At 46.5% G+C, this 16749-nt stretch overlaps 1 protein-coding gene across 3 annotated transcripts in view; it reads left to right on the plus strand.

Annotated features, from left to right (window-relative positions):
• Nucleotides 1–16749, plus strand: part of LOC8035265 (5'-AMP-activated protein kinase subunit gamma-1) — a 417493-nt gene that overhangs the window by 152384 nt on the left and 248360 nt on the right. For 2 of the 3 annotated variants that reach the window (XM_042294135.1, XM_042294134.1), the window contains exon 4: nt 14625–14652. The exons of the other annotated variant lie outside the window; for it this stretch is intronic. In XM_042294135.1, the coding sequence (XP_042150069.1) occupies nt 14625–14652 (28 nt within the window). The remainder of the gene's footprint in view (nt 1–14624; nt 14653–16749) is intronic. 3 annotated transcript variants of the gene reach the window in all.

Below are 16749 nucleotides of genomic sequence, written 5' to 3' on the forward strand. Positions count from 1 at the left end.
TATATATATATATATATATATACAAAAAAGTTATATCCGCTTTTTTTAGTGTTTGTATTTTCTTTGCGATCAAAGGCGGGGAGAGGAGGACACCAAGTGAGTGTGTGCCTCTTCGAGAAGCTCTAGGCGGTAAGTGCACAGACGAGAATTAACAATTTCCTTCTTGGTTATAGTGACTTGGACCATTTTCGTAATGTCAAAACACGAGAAAACGCTCCCTCTACTCTAAAGTTTACTAAAGAGATGTTTTATTGCCACAAGCATTCTCGTTCGTCGATGCACTCTTACCATCTTCTCTTAGAAAACAGGATGTATTTTTTTTCTGCTTCTTTCACCTTATTCGACCCTTTTTAAAAAGCTACTTACTTTTTTTTATTGTCCAACTCCTAGGGTTGGTCCACTTTATTTGTGGTTTCCAGCCATGTTATCTGCGTTTCAGTCACCCTTTTTGTGAGTCAGCTTTTTGCGAGTCAGCTTTTTGCGAACACTTCGAAAGTGGTAATAGTCTACCTGTTTTCTCCTTCCCGTTTTTACCCCAGCAGGACGTATCTATCTCAAGCAGATATTGTTACAAATAAAACATAATGGTGGCTGACGTAGACCTGATATTCTAGGCTGGAGGAGAGAGTGAAACTCGCGAGTGCGGCCATAGCGCGGCTTACTTAGTTATCTGTCCTTCGCTGCCCGTGGGATCAGCGGACGTCTATCTGGAGAACACCGGTGTAAACTGCAGTCGGTTCGTGCACCGTGCGTTTTTCAACGGCACCAAGAAAGGTACACATGGCAAACGTGCGTTTACATTTCCTTTTTTTAACCAACGTTCTAATTAATTCTTGTTATGAGTGTCCTTTTTTTTTTTTGTTTTTTTTTCTCGATTACTTATATTTAAATATTGGAAAGTTTTTCTTATTCATCAACGTCTCAACCGAGGCTCGGCCTGTTCAGAACCAAAGGAAGAAGAATATCGAGCCAAACCTCATTTATTATTTAATTATCACCTAACTGTTACCAACTCTACTAAAACTGTCGAATATGAGGCAACGGCTCCAAGGACGCAGCTTTGCCCTATCTTCGAGGTAAGTAGTACTCCCATTGCTTCCCTGAGGAAGCTCAATGCAGAGCATAAACCATCCGTGAGGCACAATATGGCCCTCCTATCCAGTGCCTCAGTTCAACTAGTGTTCAGCGTAGTTGTCAACATATTGAGTAAGAAATAACGCAAAATGTCTGACGAGACATTCGAGGGCCAGCTGTTGCTCAAAATACTCAAGGTCAATAAATGAAAGAGGTGGCAACAATAAGAACTTGAGTAACCTTCTTCCCTTTGTTTCGTAATTGAGGAAAGTAATGTTGAAAGTAACGCCACGAAAGTAACGGATTACTTTTGGGGGTAACGGTAACTTACTTTTATGGGAGGGTAATTGTAATTAATTACAATTTAGCCCCGAGTAATTGTAAATGTAATTCCTTACTATTTTTCTGTAACGTGTACAAGTCCGCCGACGCGTCGTGTCCGTCGATAAAAACGTTGAGGTTATTGGACACCGTTGCGGAATCGTCGCTCCAATGCATGGCGTCGGTCGAGTGGGAGGTCTCCGGCATTCTTGGAGGCTGTTTACGTCGTCGGTCTACCGCAACTCCAACTCCAGGGGTTGCCGCGCTTAGTTTTTCCCGCGAGGCAGCGGAGACAGGCTTTCGCGGTGGTGCCTACGAAGAGGCGATGCTGGGCGTCGCGGTGAAGGCGGCCGATATTCTCGGTGGGGAGACAGCTCAGGAGATGTCGGGCGGCGAAGGAAGTCCTCGATGTCCCGAGGCCGCTCCCCAAGTTGTTGTCGAGGGTCACTGGGCGCAAACCCTCGCAGGCTTAGCTGGCGGTAGTGGCATCGTCGATAAACGTGGTTGGCTTCCCCGCAGTGGTTGCAAAGCGGGCGTCGGTCGGCCGTTCTCCAGACGTTCGTCTTCCTGGGTGCAGGTCGCTCCGGGGCGACCGTACTGAGAGCGTTCGTCTTGGCGTTGGGACTAATGCAGCGATGGACTATCACACCGGGGAGGTGCCTCGTAGTGTTGAGCGACGGGAAGCTGCGGACGACGAGAAATACGGCGGCGTATACGTCAGGGTCGGTGCTTCCTGTGCGGCGTCGGCAAAAAGTTCTGGCTGGAGTGCCCGTTGGAGGCCCTCGCGGACTTTGTCGACGGTGGAGAGAGAAGCTGGACGAACAGCGGCAGGCGGCAGCTTTCGGAGCTCCTCTCGAACGACTTCCCGGATGATGTCGCGAAGGTTGTCGCCTCCAGCGCGGAGCTCGCCGTGCGGCAGTGTGAGGGCTGTGGCGTCGCCGTGTCGGTAGTAGTGGCGGGCCCGTGCCACCAGTGCTCGCTTAATGTTGCTTGCCTCGGTGATAAATCCATCAACTGTCGTCGAAGGGTTACGATTGAGGCCACCGATGATGTCGTTCTTTACGCCGCGCATGAGGACATGTAGGTTCTTTCATTCTGTGGCCTGAGGGTCGGCGCGGGAACTCAGGCGCGAGACATCTACGAAGGTATAGTGACGGTCTCATTCGGGCATTGGGTTCTCGACCGAAGCAGGTCTTCGGCTCTCTCTCTCTTTCTCGTCGATAATGACTTGATGACGTACGTCGGAGACCCCCTTTAAGCACTTCCCAGGAGGTGATTGTCGTCTCGTGGTTTTCGTACCAGTGTCGCGCCGTTCCCTCGTGGGACATATAAACGTTCTGCAGGCACTGGCCCGGCCTTTATTCGTTGTGGCGTGCCACGCGCTCTTAGTGTTAGGTCCAGTCCTCGACATCTTCGTGGATCTCGCCGTGGATGCACGTCGGCGTACAAGGGGCGACGGGCAGGTAAACGATGGGGGAGGCAGCGGTGGTAGTCTCAGTTTGCTGACCCCGGGTGATCATAGTTGGTTTCGTCGACTTCCTCCTCCGGGGGTGCGGTAGGAGTCCGAATTCCGGGGGTTGATCTTTGGTGCGGCGGCTTCCTAAGGTCTCGGTTGCCTCCACGGACGGTCTTCTTGAGCCAGGGGCTGGCCGGAGGGGTACGTTTCATGGGCTGCGGTATCCCGCACTTCCACCAGAAATGTCACGAATGACAGACGACGAGGCAGGCGAAACGGAAAGATCGAAATATTTAATAGCGGCAAACCTAGAAACGAAAAAAAAAAAAGAAAAGAAAGAGGAACACGCGTCGGGAGAAAGCAGAAGCGAGCGTCGACGACGGCAGTAACAGGCGACGGTACGTCGGCATAACAGCTGGCTATCGCGAGGGACAATCCGCGAATGAATTGGCAATACGGCGCACGGCTCTTTCTCTACTATGCTCGTCATCTCGAATGTTTGACCTAGAATGTTCGGGAAAGAGCTAGGGCGAGCCTGACTAGGCGAGGTCATTCTGGCCTCCTTATTGTTTACGCTCGGAGTAAGAGTGTATGGGTACCTTCTAGGTGAAAGGAAATGCGTATCTTCTCGATCATGCACGCGGCGCGATCGACCCACCAGGATATATAGCATTCTGAGCTTATACCTAAGGTCCCTGGATAGTGACAACCAATACAAATGACAAAGCACATTCCGCTGGAACAAAATGGAGTTATTCATTTAGTCTTCTGCTCTTTTCGCCATTTGCTTCTTAAGACGGGCACCATCACGCAGTCGGCGCTTCATAGAATGTCGCTACTTGTAGGACGCTGTTATCTAGGAACTTTATCTGTATCTGGCGCTCCCTTGTGCAAGTTACAAGTCGGATCCCAGAACATTCACGGCGTTTGATATTTACTAACCATCCAGGCAATGGCGTTTCATATTGTTTTTAGCGATATTTAACAAATTGTAACTTATAGGGGGGTTGATGTGTAGAGGTGTGCCGAGCTGCGGCGCAGAGTAAGAAATAGTACTACTAAAAACGACAATAATTTGCCCAGTATATATTTACCAACTCGGTAGCGTGCAAGGCTAGTAGAAACTGATGATACTGAATCTAATTTACCTTTGCGTGGTGATTTATTGAAGCATGTAGAACCTTGTAATCGTGCTGGTTCCTACAGCATCGAAAGTGCGAGGCTACCGGTGATTTGCAACAATGCAAACACCGAATTTACTCTGCGAAACTTGGTATATTCGTAATTGCCACAACGTGCTGACTACTTTTTTTACGGTTTTATTTTATGCGCAAGTATTAGGCGAACAAGGAGAATAATAAATGACGAAACGTGTTTCGGGAGATCTTATCTGAAGGATAAAGCTGCTTCATTGTAGTGTCGTGACACGTGGTTAACTACGCAAACACTTTCCCCGGGCAAACCTGCAATCCGTCCGCTTTCACGGTGTTGTCGCCTTGATCAGTACGACTTTACGTGCAAGTAGTAAGTACAGACGAATATAAAAAAACCTAAAGAGCGTTTAAAATTTTTTTTTTTTTTTAAGCAGTCGATTGGCACGCGCGTGTCAAAAAATTAATATTACGCGAAAAAAAAAAAAAAAAAAAGAGCAATATTGACGGCGCGAGGCGCGATTGAGTCGGTAGTCCATTTGTTTTCTGGCATTTCGGGGCGCGTGGAGGCAACGTGGAGGAGAGATGGATCGGCCTCACTTTCGCGTTGAAGTGGAAAGAGCCAATGACCGTTCCGTGCTGTCACAGACTTTGCGCGCAGAATTTCGAAGAAATCTCTCCCCGTCAATATTGCTCTAAAACTTCTTTTTTTTTTTTCGCGTAAAATTTATTTTTTGACACGCGTGTCCTGACCAAACTGCTTTAAAAAACAAATTATAAGTTTTTTTAAGTGTCGGTGCGCGATGAGATCTAACTTAAACTATATTACGACAACTTCACTCCCGCCGCGGAAGGTTTTTTTTTTTTTTTTTTTTTAATGTCTGTTAGTATTTTTTTTCTTTTTCTTTTTTTGCTTGTCGGTGAAATATTGACGAACTTGGAGCGGCTATAAATGAGTGTGTGCAGATTCGTGGTGAGATACGAACTGGCGATTTTAGCGCAAATCCCTCTTTTTGCTCAAGTAGCCTGTCGAAATAAAAATAGCGGTCTCCAAAATGTGTCCTTCTATGTGTTTTCGTATAAAGCCGTCGTCGCACATACTTCGTACCTCCTGCAAAAGACGCACGTTCTTCGCTACAGACACCATGACAAAAGCAGCGGCGTAGACTTTCCATTTTGCCGAGGGGTGGGGGGAGGGGGGGGGGGTGCTGAGAAGTTTTCCGGGGCGCGCTGGGATTTCATTTTTCATGTATTTTGTCAATAAAGGCAACGTGGGCATTATTTTGTTTACATGCCACTACTAGAAACTCGTTACATTGCACGTAAACAGCGTCTCGGTAAGGATCATGGCCCGGGGGGAAGGGGCACGAGCCTCGATGCCCCCCCCCCCCCCCCCCCCCCCGTAGTCTTCGCCTATGGACAGAAGCGTACCTGCGGGCACGCCTCAAGCTTATGTTTGAAGCATGCTTGTTTCAGACACGTGTGCTTCCAGCAAGTCTGCAGACAGTGTATGGCCAGTCCAGTGTGACCGTCGCACACGAAAGAAACATGCCTCAGACAGTGTTTGCACACTTTCTTTTGTACGATGTCTTGGGAGTGTGACCGCGACTTCAGAAATTCAGGCATTTTATAAAACTCGAGTGAGGCCGCTGAAACCTCTGCGTCTCCGCGGATCCCCAACCTAAAGTTTTTCACAAACTCGCGTATCATAGATTGCAACGATAGCGATTGACCGTACAATCACCAATAGTAGAGCAGCCGGGTACTTGCTGGTGTATCCTAAGCTCTCGTAGATTTAGACGCAGAGTCGGCTTCTGTGTGTATTGCGAATTGGCGGACGCTTTTTGTCGAACTCTAATGAACCGGGAATACAGAAATACGAAACCCTCGGGGAGAATCTAAATTTGTCGGCAAATGGTTGTGATAATAGACCCCCTTCAAAAGTCCATCGAGCAACATTGTTCGGTCACCATTGCTTGCTCACGAAGCCCGTGATTGGCTCCGAGTCCTTGTCGAACAGTGACGTCAGCGCTCGTTGTCAACGCGAGCTCAGCCGAGTTGACGCCGAACACTGACGTCACCATCGTGTTTAATACACGCTCCGAGTATGTGAGCAAGCAATGGCGGACAGTCGTTAGCGCGGACTTTTGAAAAGGGTCTTTTACGAATGAAGTCAGTCGATGGGACTTCACGAAAACGACGACGACGATCGGATCAGGAAGCACCGATTTCTCGCTCCTCCTGTAAGCTTGAATTATTTCACGCTATTCCGATCGTTTTGGCTACCGCGAACAATAACTTAGTCACTGGACCCTGCAGAGGTACCCTGTCGGCTAAAAAGCGACAACTAGCGACCGAGTCGCCGCGCCTCAATGACGCGGTTCCTGAAACCTTGACCCCGGGCACCAACATGGATGCCGTGGCTACCACAAGACAAGTTCCAGGCATGGAACCACATTTACTATTACAAGGCCAGCCAACGGCGAATGAAGATTCCAGTAACGATATCCCAATGAAGAAACAATGCTTGCAACTCCCTCAAGAAAATATGGATGCAAGAACGTCAACCTACTCGATTAATGAGGAAAACAATGACATTCAGGACGGGACTGATTTTACCCAAGTCACCGTGCGAAAAAACCGCCCAGCTGGTATCCCCTTGATCATCAAGCCAAAGCAACACGGGGCTTCTTTCTGGAAAATCAATCCAAACAAGATTGCAAAAGAAATTGTAGCAGTATCGCAAGAGAAGGTACTCGCCCCACGCATAAGAAAGGATGGCACTATCACCGTCAATGCGGCATCACTAAACGCGACAAATAGACTACTTGCGATGAAATCCCTAGTCGGAATAGACGTGTCGGTGACCGTCTCCCAGTCGTACACCCGTAATGTTGGCAAGATCAACAATATCCCAGTCCAATATTCAGACTTTGAACTTCTCGACTACTTAAAAGATGCTGGTGTCATCGCGGTCCAGCGGCAAATTTCGTACTCAAGGAAAGAAGACGGCTCCATGGAGCAAGAGCCAACGGAAAGTGTCCTGCTTCAGTTCCCGCAGGATCAGCCGATGCCCTCCCGGGTTTTCCTGGGATTCACAAGTCACCCGGTGATGGAATACTTCGGCATCCCGACACAGTGTTTTCGCTGCCAACGGCATGGACACATTGCAAGACATTGTCGTGGCCAACAAAGGTGCAAGGTGTGTGCAGGGCCGCACAGCTACAAGGAGTGCATGAACAAAACCAACCCAAAATGTGCCAATTGCGGAGAAAAACACTGTGCTTCGTATTCAGGCTGTCCTCATAAAAAAGCAGCCGCTGCAGCCAGAAAACACGAGATCCTGAACGGACCGATAAGAAACAACCGCTCCCCGTCCCCAAACCTAGAAATTATACGCCCACCTCCTGTCCCTTTGCCTCCTCCCCACCCACCTCCACTCCCTCCTCGACCTCCTCGATCAACACAGCAAGTCCAGATGTCTCAACAACCTCCCAGGCCATTGTACTCGGACGCACTAAAGCGTCGCCAGCAACAAGGCCAGATATCACACCAACGCACGTCTACTTCTGGTCAGGCTGCTGGAGGAGACAGACAAGCAGCGATCACACCAGTGCCAGCTCCCCGCACTCTAAGAAAAGGCATTCATCGACATGAACATCATCCGCAATACTTGGAGACCCGAAGATCGAGTGATGTTGAACATTTACTGGTACCCATGTTTTTTACAGCTCTCCGGGCTATACTTGATGCTGTACCATCAGCCAACAACCTACCGGAAGTAACAGCGCTATTTACTCTAGAAAGGTTAGTTATGTCGTCACGTGCAACTATGAATGAGGAGTATTCCAATGCCTGACATATACAGTCACACAGGAATATTTCAGTGGAACACGAATGGATTACGGAAAAAGTCAGGCGATTTTCGTCAGTTTGTTGCACAATATAATATACCAATACTTGCATTATCAGAAGCTCGAGTAGATGAGGATTTTCGTCTTTCAAATTATGTACTATACAAGTCATCTCGCCAACACGGCCAAAGCCGAGCGTTATTGGCGGTACGGAGAGATATAATATCTGTGCCCGTGTTTTCGTCAACTACAGAAGTTCCAGAATTTGTTGCTTGCAAGGTACGATGTGGTGAGACAATGTTGCATATAGTGAGTGTCTACATTGAACCTCGGACTCCGCTAACCCATTCGGAATTCTCTGCAATTTTCAGCCATATTTCTACTCCTTACATAATATGTGGAGATTTTAATGGCCACCACACTATGTGGGGGAGTGATCACTGCGATCAACGTGGAAATCTGATCGGGAAATATATGGACGAGAACAACATCTGTGTCCTCAACGACGGGTCCCCAACGTTCGTCCGGGGCCATACCTATTGCAGCTATTTGGATCTGACACTATGTTCTCCCGACATTTCACCTCAAGTGACATGGACGACTGATAGAGAAACCCGAGGCAGTGACCACTTCCCAATTCTCATTCAACACCCAATTTTCGATGTTCGTGGACAGCATTATCGAGTTCGGATTACGAATTGGAAAATGTTCAGGCACTTCAACACTCGGAACCTTCCCAATGTAAAGGAACCCGAGGAATTTGCAATCTCCGTTTTAAACAATTGTGAACGAGCAACGCGTCTTGTGACCGTACCCAGTGGACACGTCGGCGTCAATGGCGAATACGAAAAATTAAGGGCAATAAGGCGCAGAGCAGAACGTCGTTATCGAAGATCTGGTCGTGTTGAGGACTACAATGAGGCCCAACACATTCACAAACTAATACGACGAGAGCTACAAATTCTCTCCATTCGCCGATGGAAGCAGTTCAGCTGTACTCTAACTCCATTCACTCCGATACCGAAGGTATGGAAGATACTTCGTTCTCTCCGTACACCAGTAATACAAAAACAACCTTTCCGGGCTCTAGCTCTACTTCGAGGTACATCGGAGGTAGTAATTGCGAATGAATATTGTACTTTGCTAACGCTACAAAGTGATATGGTGTCCTCTATAGAATACCGTTCTTCTCACGAGAAAGCGACTCGTGCATTCAAGAAAGAGCTGCACTCAGTGCAAACAGACCTAGACTATGAATTCAACACCCGTGAAATGGAGTGCGCGCTACAAAGTATTCGAAAATCAACAGCTCCTGGTCTTGATAAAGTCACTTATGACGCTCTTTCAAATCTTGGCCCTGCCGCTACTACCGCACTTCTTGAAATATATAATGAAATTTGGAGAACAGAAAAGATACCTGAATCATGGAAGCTAGCTAAGGTAGTTCCACTACTAAAGCCTGGAAAATCGCCGTTAAATTTAGATTCATTCCGTCCTGTCAGCTTAACAAGTTGCGTCGGTAAACTACTTGAGAAGATGATACATAATCGCTTACAGTGGTGGCTCGAAACAAGTGAAGCGTTCCCCGAAGAGATAACAGGATTTCGCCCTCGAAGGTGCACAATGGATGGCATTTTAGATCTCACCACATCCGTTGAACACGAAAGAAACAATGGAAACTTTACAGTTGCACTCTTCCTAGATATTCGTCGAGCATTCGACACTGTTAGCCATGCTCACGTTCTTGAAGGACTCGTACAGCTTGGTGTACGTGGACGGATGCTTAGGTGGATAAAGGAATATCTTTACTGTAGAAACATAATAGTAAAAACCAACGATGGAGACAGCATGAGACATGAAATACACCATGGAGTACCCCAAGGCAGCGTGCTGAGCCCTACTCTTTTCAATGCAGTAATGGCACAGCTACCGCAGAAACTTGAATCACCTTTAAAAATATCCATCTATGCGGATGACATATGTATATGGATCTCTGGTTCATCTCGCGATATCCTAAAGAATAAGTTACAAGCGGGCTTAGACACCACTTTTAGATTTCTAAAAGAACGAGGAATGGAACTCTCTGCCGCGAAATCAGCATTTCTGCCATTTACAAGAAAGAAACTCCCTGGGCTTAGGCTAGAACTCAACGGAGCATCAATTCAAAGGGTTAAATCCTATAGATTTCTTGGTGTAATATTAGATCAATCTCTCACTTGGTCCAAACATTTAGACATGTTAGAGAGTAGAATTAATTGTGTGATTAATGTATTCCGCTGCATTGCGGGGGCAAGATGGGGAGCATCAATAGATGCGATGCTCTCATTCCACACGGCGCTAATACGACAAGCGATTGCATACTCTATTCCGGTGTTAAACGGACTTTCCCGGACATCAGAGTCTCGCCTTACCTACATGCTAGCAAGAAGCTTAAGAGTATGCCTCGGTTTACCGCGATCAACATCCAGCGCGCTTGTACTCGTAACGGCAAGAGAGCCGACTATACATATTCTAAGAACACAGGAGATATGTCGTAATTTCTTTCGACTCTCCACGCGGCCTCTTTTCAATGATATTTTTACTCGCAAAGGGACCAACTTTCTTTCCACACTGAATTCTCTTCCATTATGGATTCCCGAACAACCTAACTGGATTCAAGAGATCTGTAAACCACCCTGGACGCTACCATTACTGGAGATCAACATGGACATTCCAGGCATGCAAACAAAAACATCAGTTAACACACAGATTGCAAGAACATTGACTCTTTCACATCTGGAAGAAAAATATAAAGATGACATCCACGTGTATACTGATGGATCAACCACTGAAGACGGATCGACATCAGCCTTTGTTGTGCCTGATTTTAACCATTGGTCATCCTTTCGACTATCGCATCCTACTTCCTCAACCACTGCGGAATTACATGCTTTACTCGCGGCTGCAACGTACATAAAAAGCAACTCGGCTGCGAATTCTTGGGTCATATGTACTGATTCAAAGGCAGCTTTGCAATCTATTAAGACTATGAATAGCCGTAGTGAACACAACTCCCTTGTACACAGAATTTACTTAGAACTCTCTGATGCCATCGAATTTGGCAACACTGTACATCTACAGTGGGTCCCCGGGCATACCGGAGTTTAGGAAATCACCAAGCTGACCAATTGGCTACCGCAGCCCATACAAGTAACAACGTCCACCTCACACCTTTCACAAAGAGCGACGCCAAAAGATACATCCGTCGACTACGTGAGCGAATGTCTCACGATGAATGGCTTAGCAGCATCCCACAAGACAGCCTGATCCGTCTAATCGATCCGGACCTCCGTTGCCCTGTGTACACCTATTCAGCCAGGTCAATCGACACCCTTATCCATCGCCTACGACTTGAGGTAGCATACACGGGAAGCTTCCTTCACCGGATAAAACAAGTAGAAACACCGAGTTGCAAGTGCGACAACCCGGTCGAAGACGTCGAACATTTAATCATGGACTGTCCGAGATATGATCAGTGGCGCGCCCGCTTACGGATTAGTCTCGGGATACTCGACAATCGTCCATTTTCTCTCGCCAAAGTTCTAGGCCCTTGGCCCGACTTAAAGAAACAAAAGCGTGCATTAGCCTCACTAACTGCATTTCTGAAGGACTCAAAGATAGAAGCCAAATATTAAGTTCAATGATTACGAGTTACTGGTATAGCAGGATTTAACTGCACATATTTTGTACCACTGTATAATACTGTACATATCGTACTTCTCAAAGTGCACTTGCTTGTGATATTAACGCAGCACGTTCATAGTTTACTTTGTTATTCATTATGCCCAGATTTCATAATTATTGAACATATCATATCATACTTTACCCCATTACTAGCATTGAAGTAGCCGGCCCCAAATTATGGGGCTAAAATCTTCATCTCATTAAATAAACATTGAATTGATGGGACTTCACGTGCTGCGGAACAGTACTTCACGTTGCGTAGAGTTCTTTCTGGCGGTTTCGCGTGATGCATTTGGTTAATTGGATTACATCACTTCGGCGTGTTGCGTAACACGCCGTCACTGGATGGGACTGATGCAAGCATCGCGTCGCATCGCGAAAGTGGCGTAGGCTTTTCTTTCTATCAATAGTCATTCTATCGGGTGATTCAAGGAGCGGCCAGGCTCTTTAAATCGGCCGCAAAATTCGGTTTCTTAACCTATCGCGTTTCGACTTTGTACAGAGTTGGCCACACGTGGTGAATTTTTTCTATAAAATTCGTAAAGAGCGAGCTTACCCGATGAAAAAGAAAAAAAGAAAAAGGCTTAACTCCTATGGAAAACGCAGCGAGGCCAACGGTCTTCAAACCATTGGGCGCCCTATGATTTGAAGACCGGTGGCTTCGCTGCGTTTTCCATAGGAGTTAAGCCTTTTTCTTTTTTTAGTTTTTGATCGGGTAAGCTCGCTCTTTGCGAATTTTATAGAAAAAATGCACCACGTGCGGCCAACGCTGCACAAAATCGGAACGCGATAGGTTAAGAAACCGAATTTTGCGGTCGATTTAAAGGGGCAATGAGACAAATTTCGGGCTGGGATAAGTTATTTTAATTTTTTTGAATTATTTTAAATTTAGAATAATTAAAAAAATATTTTATAAAAAAATAAAAAAAGTTGTAAAATAATTAAATTAACATTTTAAATTAATTTTTTAGTTTAATTAAAAAAAATTAAGTTGACCAAAAGAAAGAGGCTAGAAAGTCAAAAGCCAGCTTTTCGGTATGAACATTAGAAATTATAGCGGACTATTTTGTACCTTCTCGCCTTCGAAAGCTCTCCCCCTTTTCACTATGATACATCCGCGGTTCCCAAAGCGCGTCAGCGGTGCCAACCTGACGTCAGCAGAGCCCAGCTCACGTATTGGACAAGAGAACTGCGTCACTCGGACGTATGCCCTCGTCAACAATCAATCCGTCGACGAATATTCGGATTCGCGTTCGTGGCCAGTGAGTGCCCCGACGGAACTTATCGTCACTGGGGAATGACAAGTTCTGTGATGTGCATAAAAAGCACGGTGGAAGCTAAGAGTCATCGCACCGGTGCCGAAGAATGTCACGACGACGTGATTTCACAATTCGCATTTGAGTTGAGGATTAAAACTAAGGAGGAAGAAGTAGGAAAATCGTTTCATGGACCCCTTTATAGAGCCTGGCCGCTTTTTGATATTACCCTTTAATGTACTCAAGACTCTAGGGCATAAAAAATTAAAAAAAGGTAACTTTTACACTGTCGGTGTAAGTCAGTGGAAAGCCCTTTTTACAGGGAGGGGTGTAAAAGTGGTCTTCCGATGACTTACACCCGTGATTTCACCCTTTCAGCACTTCTTTTGAGCACCACACTCTTTATGATGGTGAAACAGGACGCTGTTGCATGGAACGCCATACATTTTTGAAGAGTGTAAAAATGGTGTGAAAGGGCTGGCTGTGGTGCACTGCGGGAAAGCGGCAGTATTCGCTCTTTCTCGCGTGAGTTGAAGCGTGGTGCGTGCCAGTGTGCAAATAGCCCCCAAACACTTACGGTTCTGAACTAGACGTCGGGTTTCGCAGTGTTTGCGAAATCAAATATACACGATATCTTCTGGAAATGATCACTTATAGCACTGTCAGATGAATGATGAGTAAAAAGAAAAAATAGGAAACATACGTGAACTGGAAGTTTGCCGGGACTAATAATAAATGGCGCCACTGAGTTTGTTGCCAAACGAAAAGGGCGAAAAGCATTCAGCTTTAGTGGAGATTGTTCTTGCGTCTATGTAGAATAATTACCGTCTCTACAAAGGTTGTTTTTTTAGCAAGCAATCCTCGAACAATTGTCTCTTTTTTCTTTCCTTTTTTTATTAACGAGACAAAATGACAGTTTACTTTATTGCCTCATTAAGTGTGAGGGCTGCCACCGGCGAAGGAGTACCTTTTCGATATCGGGTACATAAGGCTGTGGATCGATCGATTGACCCGTGAGCTAAAGTGGCGATGCAGGCGAGTTGGGAACATAGAAAGACCAAAACGGATAAGAGATACAGGACGAGCGCTCGTCCTGCGTTCTCCTATCCGTCTTCGTCTTTCCGTGTGCTGTATTTACCTCCAGTAGGGGCGTGGTACCGATGTTTCTGCGCGCATCTTGGCGTCTGTATTTCTTGTAGCTGCGTCTGTGTGTGGTGCTTGTTACTTGCATACACTGTATGTGGACGAACTTATGTAGTGCAGGAGTCGCAACATACTCGTAAGCCGCTAGGATTGTCAACCCCGTTTTTTTGTTTTGTCTGTCCACCCCAAGAAATGACTACTAAGTCAGGGCCAGGTTATGTACAACATTAAGGCTGTAAACGTTTTTAGAGCGTAGCAAGTATAATTTGTCCACAAAACACAATAATGCTCGCTTTGTTAGTGCTATTCGAGTCTTTAACCTCTTGATCCAGTCGGCTTTTGTTGCACCTGCATTCTGCGACTGAACTCGGTTAAAAGCATCGAGTAAATGCTGCTGTACAGATTTGCGTTTGAGTAGGACCTACTGTATACGCATCCTTGCGTTCCACTAGGACTTGTTGCCCTGGCCTTTTCTTTGCCATAACAATCTTATTGTAAGCCGTCCTAAGCGGTCGTAACGCAGTTCGGCGTACTCAAATGCTTCTGAACTGAACTTAAGCCATATGCAACAAGATTTTCGGTGTAGACTCGCGCATGTATGAACTCGCATTGATCGTTGTCTGGTTTTCTTTTTTCTTTTTTGCAGAAATTTCTTGGGAGCGCCAGCCAGCACGGTGAGTGTATACGCGCCTCTTATTATCTGCGCAGCCAAGGAATACCTTCTAGGAGATTTCTGACTAAATCCGGGGCGACGGTGGTCGTTAGGAGGGGATTTGGGTTCCTGCGGACGCAGCTTTCTGTTTCAGCGGTTTCGGTTGTATTATTTCTACGCCTTTATTTCTCTGCCCTTAAACGTGCATCGGTTTATGCATGACGTGTTAGAAATATAGTGAATCCAGCGCTTATATATAAGTACTGGATTTGCTCACTCCAGCGACCAGAATAATAAAGGTAGAGAAACCAAACAATAAGACAGCGAGCGAAAGAGATTTTCAGACGTTACGGGAGAGCCGTGCTGCCACCAAGACAAGGTAGGTTATTTTCCATAGTACGAAGCGTACTGAGAGTGCAATTTACATTGCGAAAGGAACAAAGAGGTCGCCTGACTGACATTTTCTCAAATGCACTGAACACACTTGATGGGATTTTTTTGACGAGCAGCACTTGCTGTCGGAATGGTATGCAATATGGCTTGGGGCGATGGAATTGTAAATGTATAAAGCACTTCTCTCTCTTTATCCATGCAAGCTTCTTGCGAGTATTACATTTGTACCTTTTTTTCGGAAATTCCGTTGTTGTATAGCCTCCCCGCCTACGGGATTATTCTATACTGATACTTTGTTCCTACTCTGCTAGGCGACCTACGTTCATACGCAACGGGGGGGAAAAAAAAAGGGGGGGGGGGGGGGAGAGGATAGTGTTCACGGTGTATTTGGTTAGCGGACCTCTTTTCTCCCCCACCTCGCACTTGGTGCAGTGCACGTCATTGGTCGCGCGCGCTATGACGTCACTAGTTGCGGTCGGTTCTCCAACGCCAGCAAGCAACGTCCGCGCAGCGTTCCTCTTAATGCCCCCCCCCCCCCCCCCCTGACACTTTAAACATTAGAGGGAAATCTTCCCCTTCGTTTTCCGTTGCCTCCCTCCCCTTTCCCCCAATCATCCGACAGTTATGGTACCTGCTTATAAAAACGGTTGCGTTTGTGCTGCTGTTGTTAATAGGGACTTTTAGCAAACCGTTACCGTGGTCCGCAAGACCGAGTGAGTAGATAGAAAGGCATGCAGCTAGCGTTGCGTCAACAACACCACTATACTCCGTCTCACTAAAACCGTGCAGTACCAACAGAACGGGAGAATCCTAGCTTTTCTCTCCCGTTTTTCCTTTCCCTCCCCTTGAAGAGGTTGGCATACGTTCTCTCTCCTGTAGCTTTGGCTGTACTGCGCGGTTTTAGTGAGACGGAGTATAGTGATTATTCCAACCAGAGCTCGGCCTTATGACGTTTTCACGCTCTCTCGTGTCCTCCTGTTCCCAAGGTTCTCGTCGCATGGAGTTCTCTTTTAGAAAAAAAGGTGTATTATTACACCCTTTGTTCCATATAATACACCCCAAAACTTGAGTTCGACGTACAGCGCACTGACGTCGATCTGACGGGACTAACTTGCACGAGGGGCTTGATAGCCGTGTGGTACAACTTATTAAAATAATTAACGTACGTGTTACTGACTACAAAAGAAAAAATAATAATCGGTGTTTTCTCGGTCCTACTGCAAAACCTCAGTGTTTTCTTTCTGTGGTCTTTGAGACGTATTTTAGCTATTTAATAAGTTATATCGCGCCGTTATCAAGCCCCTCGTAAAATTAGTTGCCGTCTCTTCGACTATAGTGCGGTGTACGTCGAATTAAAGTTTTGGGGTGCATTATAAGGGTATACAGTGACACCTTCCCCCCCCCCCCCCTCCCCCCCTTTCTTTCTTTAGACTGTAGGATAGGGGCCCCCCCAGCACTTGAGGTCTCCCGAGTAGCTTGAGGCGTCGAACTCCGCGTGCGAAATGCGGCGCCCCGGGAATCCCGAGCACTTAGGCCCCCGTATTCTAGAACTCTCTAATATTCGTGACACGCGGCAGCTAAGCGAAAGAAATGTGACTCCTTATGATTACTTGAAGAGGCTTTTACGAGGCTCTGGGCTTCGTCCTTTCGGGCCAATAGCGGGATCCACTTCCTCCGAGAATTCGAAAGAACAAAAAAATTAATGTTCCTGAGAGCAATAAAAGAT

Source organism: Ixodes scapularis, unplaced genomic scaffold, assembly GCF_016920785.2.
Source record: "Ixodes scapularis isolate PalLabHiFi unplaced genomic scaffold, ASM1692078v2 PGA_scaffold5__190_contigs__length_132052651, whole genome shotgun sequence".
NCBI classification, from domain to species: domain Eukaryota; kingdom Metazoa; phylum Arthropoda; class Arachnida; order Ixodida; family Ixodidae; genus Ixodes; species Ixodes scapularis.